The 18889-nt window shown below is 35.2% G+C and overlaps 1 protein-coding gene across 5 annotated transcripts in view; it reads left to right on the top strand.

The window, feature by feature from the left end:
* CSMD1 (CUB and Sushi multiple domains 1) overlaps positions 1–18889 on the top strand; it is a 1127710-nt gene that overhangs the window by 868208 nt on the left and 240613 nt on the right. For 4 of the 5 annotated variants that reach the window (XM_027690128.1, XM_027690127.1, XM_027690131.1 and 1 more), the window contains 4 exons: positions 5952–6140; positions 9917–10033; positions 11147–11362; positions 13841–14029. In XM_027690128.1, the coding sequence (XP_027545929.1) occupies positions 5952–6140; positions 9917–10033; positions 11147–11362; positions 13841–14029 (711 nt within the window). The remainder of the gene's footprint in view (positions 1–5951; positions 6141–9916; positions 10034–11146; positions 11363–13840; positions 14030–18889) is intronic. The other variant, XM_027690129.1, reaches the window with a different exon arrangement.

Raw genomic sequence — 18889 nt, 5'->3', positions numbered from 1 at the left:
CAAAGCAGAAGCACCGCTACACTGAAAATTATGTTTGAAAATTCAAAACTATAAGGAAGTTTAAAAAAATATTCAGAAGCAAAGATGGAGAGAAAAAAAAAGAAAATATGAGGACCAGAAGGATCAAGGACATTAGTTTTATCATCAGTCTTGAAAGATACTAGTTTCAAGCTGATAAACAAAATGATAAGGAACAAATGATTTGTATTTGATAAAAACAGATTATGTCAAACCAACCTAATTTCTTTCTTGACAGGTTAACTGGTTTTGTAGATTGGGGAGTGGAAAGGGAAGGAAACAGTTCTGTGCTAGCATTTATAAGCCTTTTAGAAGTTTTCCAGAGGAAGCATAGAAATGTATATGAAATTGTTATAGGTACGAGCACTTCAGTGATCACTGGAAAAAGTTTCCCAGAGACATTGTGGAATCTCGATCCTTTGAGATACTAAAAATGTATCCAGATATGGATCCATCCTGGCAACCAGCTTTGGGTGACCTTGCTTGAGCAGGGGAGTTGGACTAGATGACCTCCAACAGTTCCTTCCACCCTGAATTGTTATTTGATTCTGTGATGCTGTGAAAAATTTTGAAAACTTTTATGTAAAAGAGCAGCCAACATTTATTAGTAGTTCACTAACTCAAATTTGTAAGGATTCTACTGTGATCTGGCTTAGTTCCATAACTCTCTGGTATTTTATTAACAATTTTAATAATATAAGAAGAACAATTACAATTTCTGAGAATGATTCCAACTTACAATTACAGCAAGCACTATGAGGAGAAAGTTAGAATTCAAAACAAGTTACATGGACTGAAGAAACTGTCTGAAACAAAAGCAATTAAATTCTATAAAGAAACATGCTAAGCCTAAATGGGGAAGAAATGACAAGAACAAATACAAAATAGAAGTACAATAGAAAAAGATATGTGTTTTACACAGAACTTAAATAATCTAGAGAAAAATGTAGTAATATTTATAAAAATCAAATCTTCTAGATATTGTATTTAACCATCAAAATAAAAGAATTTCAGAAAATGCATTTTTTTTTTAAGAGGACTATTTTATCTAGGACTTGTTCAAAAGTTATTTCACTTCACTTGATGACCAGGGAGAATCATATCCAGTTTGGGACAGAGTTTAAAAGGAGTAGCAGGTTGTTAACATGGAAAGTATGACACATAAGGAATCATTGAAAGGTTTGTACTTGTTTAGTCTAGAAAAAAGTACGACTTGGCAGGCAGGAGGGAAGGCATGATAATAGTGTCATGTTTCTAGTATCTAAGAATTGCAGCTAGTCCTGAAGTTCAGTCTACTGTCTGTGCTCCCTCTCAATCAACTCTTTACAACCATTTTCCAACCAAATTTATTACTTTTGTGCCAGAATTTCTCATATATATTGTCTTTTTGTAGTCAGGACTCTCAGTACTGTCCATTATTGAGCTTATCTTATGTTATCTTCTATTAAGAAAAAACAAATCAAATCTTCATCCAAAGAAGCAAAGAAAATTTATTTGTTTTCAGCTATGTTCATGGTTGCTAAAACTTACATACTGAATATTTTCCCTTGGGAATGAAACTCTGTGGCCTGAGCTGAGCTTTTTTTAATTATACAGCACCACATTTTCAGTCAGGAACTTGGAAGTTGATAGATTTGTTATAGCTTTCAGTCTTCTTGCAAAAAAATCTGAAACAACATAGTGAATGTAATCTAGAGTTATAATTTCAAAAAGAAACTGATGAGTTTACCTGTTATATGTGACTCAGAATGCTAAAGCAGTTGATGTATTCGGGGAGGGGTGGGAGGCTGTCCTAAGAGGAAGGAAATTTAACAGCACTACTGTGGACATCCATTTACACTAACACTTCAAAATATGAAGTATGATTTCTCTGAAAAAAATTAATCTGTATCTATCAAAGTTAAAATTTCATACACATGAAATTATTTAGGGCACATACAGTGCAGAATATTATAGACTTAAAAGAGTTGAGACTATATTGAGCAATTTCAGCCAGGCAAAGGGAATCTAAAAATGCACTCTGTCAGCTAACATGGTACATTTGCATTAAGAGCATGCAGTCAAGTCTAGAAGAAACTTATTCATCTAGAATTTAAGTATGTCAGGGTTACCTCATGAAAACTAGATCATAAGCTTTCAAATCTGAATTCTAAGTGAGGTATAAGAAGAGCTGGAGGGTATGGGGAATATTTCGCTGTGAAAGCTAGAGTCATTATTTATGATACATCTATTTGTAGTCCTGCTTCCAACTCTCATATCTATAATTCTAAACCCTTCCCTTTATGCCCCAATAAATCAATTTTTTCCTTAGTTTTGAACTCCTCCTACTTTGTTCCTGAGGCTATGTGGTAGTCTTGGATAAATAGAGCAGCATAGAAGCAGTAAACTGAGCGTACAACTTCCACCGAAATAGTTATTGATGCACAGGCAGCTGAGAGGACCAGGACCTCCAGGATGTGTTTAAGGGGCTAAGAAGCTAGGAAATGTGTAACATCCTGCTATAGAGAATTTTGTGCTGTCAGCAGTTAGTTTTACAGAAGGAACTTCTTTGGCATAAAGTACACTCTAAAATATCATGTTAAAAATTCAAGTCACCTATGAGAAAGCACGTAAAATCTTTGAAGACCTCAGGAGAACTAATCTTGCTCAAGGCTCTTACAGCATCTATGAGTGATAATATCATCCATATGAAGTCATAGTGCCAAAATACTGAAATTGATATGAAAATACTTAAGTAAATGAAACGGATGCCACTGCTTTGAGAATAAGTCTAAATTTTATGTAAAAAACTGACAAGAAACTCTAAACTCAATAGTCCAATATTATTTAAACAGAGACTCAACAAATAATTTTTCTAAATAAAATAGATAAAAATTGTCTGAATAAAAAGTGTTTACAATGCTTCCCCTTCCCCTCTTCCCACCATATGATTCCTGTCCCTTTGTTGGCAAGTTTTTTCACAAGTCAGTGGCTTTTTGGGTTGCAAACCTCTCTGCACAGCATCCTCTGTGTCTTCCTGTTGTCTCTGAGGCTTGACTATGTGTTTGCTAGCTGCTGTTTTCAGCCAGCTTCTAGGGGTTTTTTTCTTTTACTGCAGGCTTCATACTGGTTGAGACATTATATTTTGCAATCTTTTTACCCACTACAGCCAGTATCTTCAAGGTTTTCCTCTGGACATGCTCATCTTCTCATAGAAGAAGGAACAGTGTCCCTCATCCCTCCCAAGCCTGAACAGGTTCTACCTCAGTCATTATTGTTTCAGGAACACAACATAGTGTATGAGTGTAGGAGGCAAGGGTTTGGTTACAGGGGAGCTGCAGGAGTGGCCTTTTTTGAGGAGAGGCTGGGGCTGCTCTGTGCTGGATGCAGCTGGTTCCATCTGGCTCCAATGGACCTACCTCAGTACACGGCCCATCAGCCAAGCTGGTGGTACATCTGTGACAAAATATTTCAGAAAGGTCAAAGGGTTGCATGGGTGAGTGAGGAGTTAGGAAAAGAAAGCGTGAGAAACAATCCTACAAACACCAAGGTCAGACAAAAGAGTGCTTCAGGTGGATAGTCCCCTCTAGCCCATGAAAGAGACCACAGTGGGGCAGATATCCACACTTCAGTCTGCAGTGGGCCTCATTTCAGGAGCAGGTAGATATTCCCTGAAGGACGTTGCAGCCCATGCAGGTTTGTCCAGAAAGACTGCAACCTGTGGGAAGGACCCACCCTTAGATCAGGGAAAAGTGTGAGGAGGAAGAAGCAGCAGATAGGAGCTGTTATAGACTGATCACAATCCCCATTCCCTATCGCTCTTAGGGAGGGTTGGGGAAGTAGAGAAGCTGCAAATGAAGGAGTGAAGTTGAGCCTGGGAAGAAGGGGGTTGTGGTGGGTTAACCTCGACTAGATGCCAGGTGCCCAAATCTTAAAAACACCTTCCCCCCACCCCTCCCTTCCTCCCGGGCTCAACTTCATTTTCAATTTTATCTACCTCCTACTTCTGAGAAGTGAAGGGCCATGGGGAATGAGAGTTGTTGTCAGTTCATCACACATTCTCTTTGCTGCTCCTCTTTCCTCAGACCCTTCCCCTGCTTCAGCATTGAATTCCTCCCACAGGAGACAATCCTCCATGAACTTTTCCACAGGCTACAGGTTTTCACAAACTGGTCCAGCATAGGTTCCTTCCACAGCATCCAGTCCTTCACTAACAGACTGTTCCAGCATGAGTCCCCTGCAGGGTCACAAATCCAGCCAGAAAACCTACTCCAGCATGAGCTGCTCTCTCCGCATGTCCTCAGGTTCTGCCTGGAGCCTGCTCCAGTGTGAGCTTTACAAAGGGTCACAGCCCTCTGGGCATCCACCTGCTTCAGCGTGGGGTCATCTCACAATCATGCACCCTGGACCTCTATGGGCTGCAGGGGGACAACCTGCCTCACCACGGGCTTAACCACGGACTGCAGGGGAATCTCTGCTTCCACACTTGGAACACCTCCTCCCTCCTCCCTCTCCTTCTTCGCTGACCTTGGTATCTCAAAGTTTTGCTCTCACATATTCTCACTCTTCTCTACGGCTGCTGTTGTTCTGCAGCAATTTTTTTGTCCTTCTTAACTATGTTTTCCCAGAAACTCTACCATCTCTGATGGCCTCAGCTTTGTCTCAGCAGCAGGACCATTTTGGAGCCAGGTGGCATTGGCTGTGTTGGACATGGGGGAAGCTTCCAGCAGCTTCTCCCAGAAGTCACTCCTGTAGCCACTCCCCGCTACTAACACTTGGCCATACAAACCTAATACAGGGGTAGGGGGTGAGGGGGTGTTTTAGCTTTTGTCTTTGTTTCTCACCATCCCAGTCTATTTTTAACTGGCAATACATTAAATTAATGTTCCTCAAATTGAGTCTGTTTTGACTGTGATGGTAATTGTTAAGTGATCTCCTTGTCATTATCTTAGACCATGAGCTTCTTTATGTTACTTTCTATCTTATTTTCTCCCCCTGTACTTCTGAAGTGGATAAAGAGAGAACAGGTGAGTGGGGACTGGCAGCCAACCAAGGTCAACCCACCAAGGTGAACCCACCATATATAGCAACAGAAAAGAAAAGAAATTCCTATCATCCCAATAGAGAGTCTTTCTTTCCCTCATGTGTATACATTACATGATTATATGATTAAATTCCACAATTGTTTGCTATCACTATAAGCATAAAGGATAGTGCTTAGTTAATGAGCCTTCATTTGATAATTTCAGAGGTTTTTTCTTCTTCAGTGTATAGCTCCAGGTTTATTTACCAAACACTATTTAATCTTTCTTATAAGACATAGTTACCGGAGACTCCTTTCTGTCAGATAAGAGTTATACAATTGTGTAAGCTATATTATTTGTCTTTCTATTTTTGATGCACAGGATAATATCTGTAAGAATTAATAAGTAGTTTCTGAGTTCTTCAATTGCAGTTTTTTGACATTTTTTTTGCTATATTAAATAATCTTTAATATGACAGAAGAAAATTTAATTGTCCTGCAGTATCAGGAACTGAATAGATGAAATAAATATCATTTATATACTAGCAAAATTTGTATTCATAATTTGAGCCTTAATATCTTTCTATAGTTTCATATGACAGTCCTTTTCTGTTTGTTTTTTTGATGTGTCTGTTTGTTTTTTGGTTTTTTGATTGATAAAATATACTTTAAAGCTCCAATCTTTTTCTACTTCATTTGGACTTCTCTATTCTATGAAATTGAAAATTGGAAAACTGTGCTCTGAGTCAATGACAACAACTAGAGAAAGTGCTTTATATCCCACATCAGTTCTCAGGCAATGCTAACTAGTATCTTTTGAAGGCTCTTTCTTCCTCCTGTCCTCCTCATTTTGTGTTTTGTTTGGGATATTTTTCTGTGTACTATCTGAAAAACAAAGGGGTAAAAACCAAATTAAATCTGTGTGTTTCAGGTGTTACTCTGGAATCAGATTCCTGCCTTGACCCAGGGATTCCTGTGAATGGCCATCGCCATGGTAACAACTTTAATATCCGCTCTACAGTAACTTTTAGCTGTGATCCAGGATATACACTGAGTGATGAAGAACCACTCATATGTGAAAGAAACCATCAGTGGAATCATGCATTACCCAGCTGTGATGGTAAGTGTCAAGCTTTTCAGATGGTAACTTTTAAGTCCACAGAAGTTGATCTCCTATTTTTCAGAACTAATTAAGCTTGTCATTGCTACTACCTCCCTTAATTTTGCACCAAGGTCCACACTTTTAAAAAATTATTTTACTGTTATTAAAAGCCATACTTTACATGTTTTTATCCACTTTCAGTCAAATACTGAAAAAAACCCAGGCATGTATTAACAAATAGAAAAATTAGAATTCTTCCAGGGTGCCATTGTTCAGCTGTGAATGAAAATGGACCCATACAACTAATGATTTCAAAGAAAAGCCAATAAACTTAATTTATATTTTGAATTTGCAATACCGAATACCAAAATGATTGCTCAAAATTTGGGATACTCAATATAAAAGAGATGATGATCAGCCTATGTAATTAATTTTCTTAACATACTTTTGCTTTGAAATTTTAGTTAGTTTATTAATGGTTTTGGGGGGTATGCAGTATCAAACTATCTACAGCTTCCATGAAACATTTTTTAAAATGCTGAACTACTGTCATGGTTTAAGCCCAGCCAGCAACCAAACCCTGTTCAGCCACTCACTCACTCCTCCACCAGCAGAATCAGGGAGAGAATTGGAAGGGTAAAAGTTAGAAAATTTGAGTGTTGAGAGAAAGACAGTTTAATAGAAAAGGTCGAAGCCATGCAGCCAAGCAAAGCAAAACAAGAAACAAATTCACTGCTTCCCATGTGCAGGCAGGTGTTCAGCTATCTCCTGAAGAGCAGGACTCCATCATGTGTAACAGTTACTTGGGAAGACAAATGCCGTCACTTCAAACTTCTCCCCCTTCTTCCTTTTTCCACCCACTTTATATACTAAGCATGATGCTTAGTATAGGTGTAGGTTACTCCTTGGATCAGTTGGGGTCAGCTGTCCCAGCTGTGTCTCCTCCCAGCCTCCCATGCAATCTCAGCCTCCTCACCAGTGTGGCAGTACATAAAGCAGAAAAGGCTTTGGCTCTGTGTAAGCCCTGTTCAGCAATAACAAAAACACCTCTATATTATAAACTGGCTTCTCAGCACAAATACAAAACACAGCCCCATACCAGCCACTGTGAAGAAAATTAACTCTACCCCAGACAAAACAACACAACTACCCTAGCAAATACTTCTTTGCTCTTTCTTTATCATTGGATTTTTTTGCTATGTTCTTTTTCTGTGAACTACTGAATCAACTTATTTTTTGTATGGAATGCTTGTACTTTTGCTATAAAATCCCTCTTACAGAAACCACGGAACAACAGCCAGAAAAGGCTCTTGCTTTAGTGAATTACTTACATCAATGAATTTCTAACTCCCTTTTCAGGTCCAAGGTTTTCTTGGATTACAGTGGAACGTCAGAGGACAAACTTAGAGCTAGATTAACAAAATATTTTAGTTTCTCACTCTGTTTTAAACCATTTTGTTAAATCTGAGCACTACTCTTCTCAAGCTTCTAATTCTCATTACAGGCTTATGGCCCCATGCACAAAACATATAAGCTACCAAAAGATTATTATAATAGTTATCTAATCTAGCATTCAAACTCAGTCACCTTGTAATAATTACAATTTATTTCTCCATTAAAAGTGCAGAAACAAAGCATTTTTAGGATTTGTTTTTATGGGCTTCTTTTGCTTGTCTGCTTTACTGCACTGGATTGAAGAATGCTATTGTAGGAATCTTAACTTTGACTAATATTTTATTCTTTATTTATTTACTTTGTACTAAAATGTGTGGATATATTTTTGAGTTAAAACACCAATATTTATCTCTTTTGTTTCCTCATGAATGTTGAACTACAGGAAGCTCTAGTTAATTTTCAGTCATTGAAAGAGTCCTTATTTCCCAGGTCCTTCATCCACTTCCAGTGTGAATATATAAGAGAAATTTTCAAACCTTTCTGGAATATGTCCTCAAGGCAAACAACGTAAAAGGATTATACACAGTCTCTTCTTTTTTCCTCACATATTCAACTAGTCTAAAAAGATAAAATAAAACTCATGTTCTATTAGGTAATCATTCTGTTAGTTTGCCCTTTGAGCCTCAAAAATTGTGACCCAAATTTTTGGCATGTGACAGATTTAACTGAGGTTGAATTGAGTATTTTGCCATCATTTGCAGACTATTGATGTTCTTAAAATTGCAACTTCAAAAACTAAATCAGCAGAGTAGATGCCTTTGGGAAAAACACATTCCTTTGTTTCATGCCAATGAAGAAGAAATAGAACTGCATACAGAGACTCAGTGGCTAAAGTTACCTCTAAGTAATGTGTCATTCTCAAAATGTGTTAATGTCAAGTTAGAGCGTGAGAATTACTTTTGATGGAGAGCTAAATTAAAACAAATAAATTACATGTTCTTAATTTATTCTTTAAAATATGGACATTATTTTGAAATATTTAATATCTGCTTTAAGGACTGCACAGTTAATTATTTTTCTTCCTTCTGTGATGTTTACAGAATAAGATGGATTTTTAATGAATGTACTATTGTTCATTTATGGTACTATGAACCTGATAGCCGTAATTATGTTATTTATTATTAAGTAATGTTATCAACCATATATTTACTGTGGGTTTAGCCAAACATATTCTCATTCATATTTATGTGCAGAAATGCATATATGCAGGTAAAACCAGGCTAGAAACATTTCTTTTCCTTCTACTTATTTTTATACATATATATATAAAATACATAAATTCAAAACAACATTAAAAACTTTAACAAAAATCTTATAATGCCAGCATTTTATATCTATATGTATCTAATATCCATATCTAATATCTATACCTAATATACATATCTAATATTTATCTATCTATCTATCTAAAATATACATTACATGCAGGTACTGCAAGTTTATTGAACATTTTGTCATGTATATTTACCATCTAGTTTATGGCAAAGTGTATCACTCTGTTTGAGGAAGAAGACTAAAAAGCATCTTAATTCTTTGTTGTTTTATTGTTTAAATATTTAGTACATTAAAATTTAAAAAAAACCAACAACATAAAAACCAGACAGCAACAGATGAGTGAAAAAGCACAGTCATGCTGTATTTATAAGATCTGTGAGCAATTCAGCATGCAAATCTTAAACTTTAATTAATTTGCCATGCAAATTTGAGTAGCATAGTTAAGGAAATTCTAGTATGCATAAAATGTTTTCTAGTTCTTGTGTCTTCCAAAATATTCAGTTCCAAATAAATTACTTATAATGGAACAATCTGAATTTTTGAAAGAGAGGAAAATGGATTTCTTTTTTCTTGAGCATCTCAGTAGATGTCAGAGACAAACTTCTATTATTTGAAAAACATACACCTTTTTACTTGTTTTCTTTGTTGAAAAATGCAGTTATATTTATAGATTTCCAAATCTTTAGTGCAAGAAAAATAGCATCAAGGTATTTATTTTTGAGTTACTTCACAAAAAAAGAATCTTGCTTCGTGCATACTACTGCAATAGGAATCAATACTTGCAATATTCTTGAATAAATTTGTACTTATTTTTGTATTCTGCTAACTAACAAGAGAGTCTGTAGATGAAAAATAAACTCACACTCAAGGACTAATGTAGGAATAAATAAATTTTTGTCAAACATGAATGTTATGGTTTTGGATTAATTAACTTCTTATTTTAATACTTATCCCTATTTCTAATTTGAAGGGTAACTCAAAAATGAACTATTTATTTATTGAAAAACAGGATTTCTGTATGACTTCTTTTACTTTCTCCCTTTTTTTCCTCCCCTCCTCTCAAGCTTTATGTGGTGGATATATTCATGGGAAGAGTGGAACTGTTCTTTCCCCAGGTTTTCCTGATTTTTACCCAAACTCTTTAAACTGCACCTGGACTATTGAAGTGTCTCATGGCAAGGGTAAGCATCTAATATGAAGCACAAATGCATATTAAATGTCTATATATTAAGAAATGCAGACACACATAGACAAAAAAATGTCTTTTATGAGTTAAACCAGCACTTTTTGCCATTCCTTTGAGGACGAAATTTAATTTCTCAAAATAAATATCTTCAAATATGGTATTTCCGGATTGTGTTTATTTTTCAAAAGCAACATTCTTATAACAATTACTAGAGGAGATGGGTTTTTGTCTCAGAAAAATGGAAAAGAATAGAAGAAGTAAAATATGTGAAAATAATAGATATTTGTTAAATAGCACTAAATTTTTTTCAGTCAAAGATGTTAGGACCTTGTTCGTAGCTCTTCACCATTGCTAAGCATAAAGAAACAGATTTGATCTGTGTATTCAGACAAATTATTAGAGCCAAAAATTAGATATCTTTATGTTATGTGTACAGTAGAGTAATATTTGAATGCATAACTAATCTTGTCAGTTTATCCATTAAGGACAGAGGTTGGCAAATGAAAGAAGTCATGACTTCAGTAAAGGACCAGTCCCAGAAAATATGAAACTGTATATATGTAAGACTGTACAAAAAACTTGTGTACGCTTTGTCCTTGTTTATGGGCACTTCCCTGAAGTTTAGAATAAAAAAAGAGATTAGTGTTGGAGAAAATGCAAAAATAAAACATAAACACAAAATTTTAGCCAAGTATTAAAGTATGTCTCCTAGTTTAATTTTGAGGTCATGGTAGAGATTATTAATAAAAGAGACATACAGGACCTTGAATAAAACCATAGTCTAATAAGAAATGAAAAAAACCTAAACGATACAAATTTGGATTTTCATACTGCTGTATACAAATTACACTGAATGCCATCAATTCTGTTATGGGAACTATTGATTTAAAGTGAGCTAAACAAGCATCCACTCTGCACTTATTGATTGGTTGAGCACAAGTGCCTTCTGCAGGCTTTATTTTCAGAATTTCAAGTTTTGAATCCATGCAAAACGTTTTCTAAAGCTGTTTCCATATAATGTAAGAATTGCTTTCTGTGTCACCTATATATGAATAAAAAAACTTCCTACTAAGTACTTTTCTTTCCCCCCTTTCTGATATTTTTGAAGGTGTACAGCTGGTTTTTCACACCTTTCACCTTGAGAGCTCTCATGACTATTTGCTCATCACTGAAGATGGCAGCTTCACAGAACCAGTAGCCAGGTTAACTGGCTCAGTCTTACCCCCTACAATTAAAGCTGGTCTCTTTGGAAATTTTACTGCTCAGCTTCGATTTATATCTGATTTTTCAATTTCTTATGAAGGTTTCAACATAACATTTTCAGGTAATGAATTCCATTCTTCTAAGTATTCTGAAACTATTCCAGAGAATTGTTTTACTTGTAGATAACAAAAACATGATGAACCACCAGTAAAAAAAAGTTAATCAAAACTGTATAGTGTCTACCATAGAAAACTGGATAAGGTTTATGAAAGTGGCCAAGAGATTGAGAAGGATATTGGTGAAGTGACTGTTTTAAGAAGTCTTTCCTGTTCTCAGAGAACCATCAAATGTGTGAAAAAGAAGTTTGGAGGAAAATTAAGAGGAAAAAAGTTACGGAGATAGAAGGTACTGCTTCACAAGAAAGTAACTAACTGGTACTGTCTTACTAAAGGAAGTATAGAAACTTTAAAAAAGCAGTGGTGTGCCAACTCAGATTCACAAAGGAGTCTAAACTGAAGAATGATTTTGGAATAACAAATGTTTACATAAAGATAAAATGAAATAAAATATTTATTATATGTTGATGTGTTTTTACAAATTACCTCTTTAAAATACTTGAAACATTTAAGTTACTGCTTCTTAATTACAGTCTTCTAAAACTAGATGACATCTAAAATACATTTCTCAATAATTTTCTTTACCTATCTCTATTTCTGGAAAGTAGAATATTTATGGATTTGCATATGAATGAATCAGGTGCTTGTTGAGATGCACATGCACCTGGGTATTCTGTGGAAGAAGTACAAAAGAAACTTATATCCAATTCCTTGAAAACCAATAAGTTTTGTTGAAATCTGGCAATGTTTACAGATGAACGTGCTATGTATGAATAATATATCTCATTTAACTTGCTTATTTAAAAAAGAAAAAAACTCTACCTGACTGATTAAAGCAATAATGTTGGATTTACTCCTGTCAAACGCTGAAATACATTCAATCTGGATACATTGGACTTACCAAACCAGAAGTCAGCAGTTTTACAAGTTTGAAATGTAAATACAAGTGCTAAATTATATCTCTGATAGTTTGTTTATCAATAACTCAAAATGGTAGATCACTAGGCAACTTGTAGAAAAACACACAAAATATTGTGGATGCAAGGAGGAAAACTGTACAGTAGCAAAAAATGCAGATCACAGAACTTTTCAAACACAGTCAAAGGTTTATGCCCTACCTACAACTGTTACATGCATAGATAGTCAGCATGTGCTATCATTTATATTAAATATATATTTTGATAAATATTATCAAGTAATTAATTTTGTGAAACAAATAGATTAGTCTGCTTTCTTATTTTCACACAATCAGAATGTGCTTCTTTGTAGTAAGAAGTCTTTAGTGAGAAGACTTTAATGTGTTTTGAATGTCATCTAACACAGAAAAATTCCCACATGCCTAAGGGTGTGCCACAGGATATCTCCATGTCTACCTTAGCCTCTATAGTACTGAACAGAGGTAGTAGATTGTGTGTTTCCAAAATTTACAACTTTTGCCAGCAGAAACTGGTGTGGTTTATAGATTCCCTCTAATATTCAGGACTTTCCTTCAAGGCAGTTACTAAAGGGAGGGATTTCTTTATTTAGTTATATTTAGTTATATTTGACTTAATATTCAGTAAGTCAGCTGTTCAAACACTCCCTCAGGGGTTAGTTTTTTCTCCTGGCTAAATGGAGTCTCTTCCTCCAAGTGAGTGGATTTGACCCTACCTTCCACCGAAGTCCAAGGTAAATGTTTTAGAAAATGGCTTTTCTTATGTGTTATCAGAAGTGATCTCTTGGGTCTTTTGGATCATATTCTGAAGAATATAAAATCAGACTTATTGGGTTACATGTTAAATTGATCTCTTTCAACATCTTTTCTCGAACAATGGTTGGTAGTGGATATCTAGGGAAGAAAAGGAAATTACAAACCAGGAAAACATAGAGCAATACTTCCTCAACATACCCTGTGGGGATGAGGAAATGTGTGGCTCAGGTATTTTCTGAGTTTAATTTGGTCCCTATGCAATAGCCCTGACTTTTTCCCATTAATTTATTCTGACTACTCCTGAATTATTCCTGATGTGTAGTTATAAAAGCACACTTTTTGAAAATGTGGTCATATGTCTTTCATTCACCTAACCGTATGTTTGATATTTTATTACATTTTCTTCATTGCATAATGATGTTGGGCTTTTTTTAATTGTAAGTCTCACTTCTAAAACTGTTTGGGATTTCAGTTGAAATGAAACAAGAATTATATACAAAAAGAGTAATTAAACAAAATTATAGTAAACAGCTCACAGTCCAAGCTGATTACAGTCCTTGAAATTAAGAAAATAGATGTAGTGTGGGTGGGATACAATAGATGCATAATTACTGTATATATAGCCAGAATAGACTTATAGAAACAGTAGTGGGTTTTAGTAGAGAATGCAACTCTGAAACATGTTTTCCAAGTGTTCCAGACAAAAACAATGCAACTAATATGGTAAGTTTGGTTTTCTCATATGGACAACTTGTCCAAATTATTTATACATTATGTTTTTTATTGTCTGCAGAATATGATCTGGAGCCATGTGATGATCCTGGTGTTCCTGCCTTCAGTAGGCGAATTGGTTTTCATTTTGGTGTTGGAGATTCTTTGATATTTTCTTGTTTCCCTGGATATCGCCTGGAAGGTGCTAATAAACTTACCTGCCTGGGAGGTGGTCGGCGTGTATGGAGTGCACCTCTGCCAAGGTGTGTGGGTAGGTGGTCACATGCTTTCATTTCATTCATCAAATCGTTAATAGCACATGGCATGTGTCAGAATACTGGGCAGAGAACAAAGAGCTTGGGTTGAAAGAACTGATCCCCGGGCTGTAAAAACTTTAAAGTCAGTGCGAAGTATAAGTAATGCATGTGTCTTTTACTTAGAGAACTTAGAGAAAGTAAGAAGGAATAATTAGAATTGTGCTAGAAAATAAGATCAAAATGTCATGTGACATAAAATATAAAACTAATTATTAAACTGTATCACACAGTTAAGTTATAAATTTCATACTTTGTCTTTCAGGGTAGGAAAACAATGTTTAGAACTTTTAGGTGAAAATACCCTGCTTTGGAGCCAGCCAGCTGGTTTTAAAGGTTTTTTTTTCATATTGAGTTTTTATTCTTGTAACTCTAAACTTTTAGAATTTTTACAGTTTATAAATTGCATTACAGCATTGTAAACTGTATTTTTTTTAAATTAATGTGCTGTCCTGGTAACTATAAGATCAAACTGAGTGAACAGTTCTTTTTTGGGAAGAGCTCTGAGACTATATTTTATACAATTTGTACAGTTGCTATATTTGATTTATGAGATGGTTTTATCACTACCATGTCAACTGAATCTCATCAGCTACTATTGACATAGTGTTTCTGAAATGTCAGATAGTTCCATACATGTCTAAATGGATTTCTTACGAGGGCTCTTGTTTTAAATAAGATTTTATTTCATGAAGAAAGAAACTCAGCTTCAGCTTTTTTCTTTTGTCTGTTTTAAGGGGCCAGATCTTTATATCTGAAAAAGTCATCTACATTGTATATACATGTAAGATACATGGAACAAAGTAAATTATCTCAAATTTTGTTTTTAAAAACTGGGTTTATTCAACATAGATGAAAGGAAGTTACAGTTGAGAGAGAAACCAAAACCGTATGGAATTTGCCAGTGTTTTGGAAATTCTAGATTTAAATCTTAAACTATATTCAGGGCTATATCAGCCCTGGGATATTTGCCTGGTTTGGGTTGTTTGGGCTTTTTTTTGTGTGTTTCTCTCCTTCTGGGGATCTTCTCTATGTTCCATTCAATCATATTTAGTTTAGTTTAAATATCATAAAATTGCATTATTCTGTAAAAATGTTGTTATCTTGTGCTGAAGAAAAGAGTCATTTTATATGATGGTCATGTATGTTTTATTTCGTAAATGTTGTTATCTTTTAGAAAGCCTTTCCTACATTATCTACAGTAATAAGAGATTCATTCCTGGTATCTTGAAAATGCTCACTTAGTTATCCTCATTATGTGAATGACACATTGGAAAGTTGCAAAGATTACCAAAGTATCAATAATTATCTTAATGAAGTATCAAACATTGAATTAGCCACGAATTTTTAGGACTAATATAACCACTTCCTGTGCCAGACACAGAAATGCCTATATATTCTCCCATACACAATTTAGTGATACATACCTAATCATACATATATGTGATAAGTCTGTAATTCATATAGAAATGGAATTTTTTTTGGAATTTATTTGTTATTATGTTCAGTTTTGAATAAATGTATTGACTGGCCCTGAGACTTCTGTCACTAAATCCATGTAAAAGACTCTTTCTAAACAATTAGTAAAACCTATTATAAAATATGCATAGACAATTGGCACTTCTCTAAAACAAGATAATCTAAACAACTCTTTTAAGTCAGCCTATGAAGAAAATTTGGTCTCTGATTGTGTAGCAAACTAAAGATAGCTATAATGCAACTAAAACAAATACAAGGAAAGAAACTTTGCTAAGCAGCTAAGTGAAACTGAGGGGGAAAGACACACTCAGTACCATTCAAGCTGCTTAAATAAGTGACTTTTTTTCTTAACACTGAGAAGGTTTTACAGAGGTCTCTTTTCTTGTTGCCATGGCACCTAAGACATTAAGGGTGAAGATATCCTCTTACCCTGAAAAGGAGTTCACACAAAGACTACTTCTTTCACAGAAGAGTGAAAAGAAACTACTTGTCCTGAAATCTACTGGCTTTGGAGTGTACATTCAGAAGTTAAATCTAGTCTCAACTCGGTGTCACAAATACATAAGTACATTACTGGGTTCAATAGCCTCTTGATTATTTCTTCCTCATTATCATTTCTACGCTGACCAAACTCATATACATAATGTATACATGCCAACCTTTATATATCAACAAGGATTTTTCAATCCTTCTATGACACATGGTAAGATATTCTTTCATGATTCTTTTAATCAGATTCAGGATGAAAGCCCTTTAAATTTAATTGCATTTAATTTGTAAGCTACACATTCACACAAACACATGCTGATTTGTATCAGAGAAGTTGTATTCAGTTTCATCTGCTGATGAAAACACAACAAACCAACAGGGTTTCCAAAGGTATTGCCCTTCTCTATCCAAGTAAATAATTTCAAGTCCTTCCTCTAGTGTTATCTCCAACACACTTTGCAATTTTCCTGGTCAGAGAACTATTTCTGCCTTTTCACCATTTCTTCTTTGAAGAGCTGTTTTGCAGGCACAGGAAAAGCAGAGCTTGGGACATCTAGTTATCCTAATATCATGATGCTGGCATTGTTGTTTTAAGACTTTGAGTCCCATATGAACAACATTATCATAACTTTCAGTGGCCTATCTCCATGCTGTGAAGGTAGATGGTCTTTCTCTGGACTTCAGAGGTCTTTATCTGATTGCATCTTCTGCAGTAAGGACAATCCTTGTCACAACAAAAAGACACCACCAAGTCTACTTGCAAAATCAGATTCGTGTTCATAAACAGGTGGCCTTGTAAATCTTGTTTCCCTGTGTCAGCGCTTCACTCTCTTGTCTTTTCAATTAGGATAATTTTGTGTATCTCAGCTATGTACTTCAAGTTGTTATGCAGTATTATTCTGCCTCATCCCAGACTTTTGAAGACTCTGCCTAGTTTCCCTTTGAGTAGCCACTCCATTGCTAAATGTGTCCTCCAATCAGATCTCTCCCTTGACTAGAAAGCAATTTGTGCCTACAGCCACTTGCTTGCTGCTATTTGATGAAAAATGTGGAGAAGATCCAGGCCCTTAAGGCTGACTCCCTTTGCACTGTTTAAAGAATAGATATGATCATTACTCAGTGGTGTCAAATTTTCCCCATCTCAGAAGATTAAACTTTTTCTTTCTTTTCTTCCTTAAACCTTTGATTCTCCTATGGGAGCAAATCCCTTTACCTGTCTGGTGAATTCTCTTTTTACATTGACATGATGTGGCTTCTGAGGAAGATCCCTTCCCTCCACCTCCTTATACGAACTGTAGAAACACTGGGACTGCCAATCTCCTCACAGAGAATTTCTTGTTCTTGAATTGTTTAAAAGAATGGTAGCAGGGTCATCCATAAAGAAATCTCATTTCCTGTAAGACCTTCCTCAAAGCACTCAAGTAACAATGACAAATGTGTCAGTAGTTGGTAACTGTAGATTACATTGAAGAGACACTTCAATCTCTTTTCACACAAGAGTACTGTTTCCTGGCTTTATAGACACAGTAGTTGCATTTGGAAGAACTATCCCATGGTTTTTACTGAGTTAGTGACTCGATCAGCACATATGCTACATTAAGGCTTTTCTGCAGTTACCCGCTGTATAAACACATAGGCAGTCTTCTGTGAAAAAAAACCAACCTGTATGTCTCCCTCTATGCAGCTATTCTCTGAGCTATGTTGTCTAAATGTACATTCGCAGTGTTCCCTTTCACCCCTCCACTCAAAATTTACTGCAACTGAGAGGAATGTGACATTAAGGGGAACTCCACTACTTTGCTATTTTATGTGATGCAGAGAATTAATTGAGGTATGAACTCATGTCTACAGATATTGTCAAGGGAAAAATATCTTTCTATTAATCCTGACACAGGGCTACCTGGAAAATAAACGTGCATATTGTCTTGAAGAGGAAATGTTGATAACCCATGTCTTTAGATTTGAGGTTACTGATTTAAGCATCTGGCTTTTTACTGTTCTGAAACAGCTTGTCACCTGTAAGGTTGCTTTATAGCAATACTATCATCTGGTATGTTACTGTAATTGGCATATTTCTCTATGTGTGTAGGTTTAGTTTTCCAGATCTATTCTGAATAATTTAATTATAATTTAAAATTACTAGTTTTGTGTTGTGGGGGGGGGGTAAAAACCAAGCTACTGGAGTACAGAAAAGCTTCTCCTCTTTATCTTTTGTCTAGTTGAGATTTGTAAACAGATGACAGATTTGTGCCCTTCATTTGTTTACATCTTACCCATTGTTATTATTCATTTTGTTATTATTGCTGCAATTATTATTCCAGTATTTTCCAGAAGAAAAAAAAAATCAAACCCACGTGTTTCATGGTTGTGATGGGTTACTGACACTAATTCCACATGTATGATTTATTCCCATTATATAGCTTGCTTTTACATAGTTGCAATATACATATATGTATATATACATGAATATATGTATATATACATGTATATATATATACATAGTGTATATATAACTTTATATTTATTTCATCACTGTGAAGACAAAATTGTTGCAGAGTGTGGATGCACATTCTTCTCACTTTTTTCTTCCAGCAATGTCTTTTTTTGCCTACCTATAATTAAAGAGTTCTATTACAGTTTCATTTACATTTCACAGTTGAATACATTTTCCTGAGGACAAAACCCAGCTTTTAGTGAGTTGGTTCCCCTAGAGTACAGATCCAAGCATAAAGCTGCTAGGCAGTCACGCACTTCTGCATATCCACAAAGCTGTGTGAATCTCAGAAGCTTGGTGAATGCTGGAGTTCAGAAATTAGGTGGAACAACTTAGTCTGTTGAAGTATCTGATT

The sequence above is a fragment of the Neopelma chrysocephalum genome, unplaced genomic scaffold (genome assembly GCF_003984885.1).
Source record: "Neopelma chrysocephalum unplaced genomic scaffold, ASM398488v2 Primary Assembly neopelma1_80b, whole genome shotgun sequence".
In the NCBI taxonomy this organism is placed as follows: Eukaryota; Metazoa; Chordata; class Aves; order Passeriformes; family Pipridae; genus Neopelma; species Neopelma chrysocephalum.
Note: the sequence above shows the minus strand (reverse complement) of the source record. Positions and strands in the feature narration are given on the sequence as shown.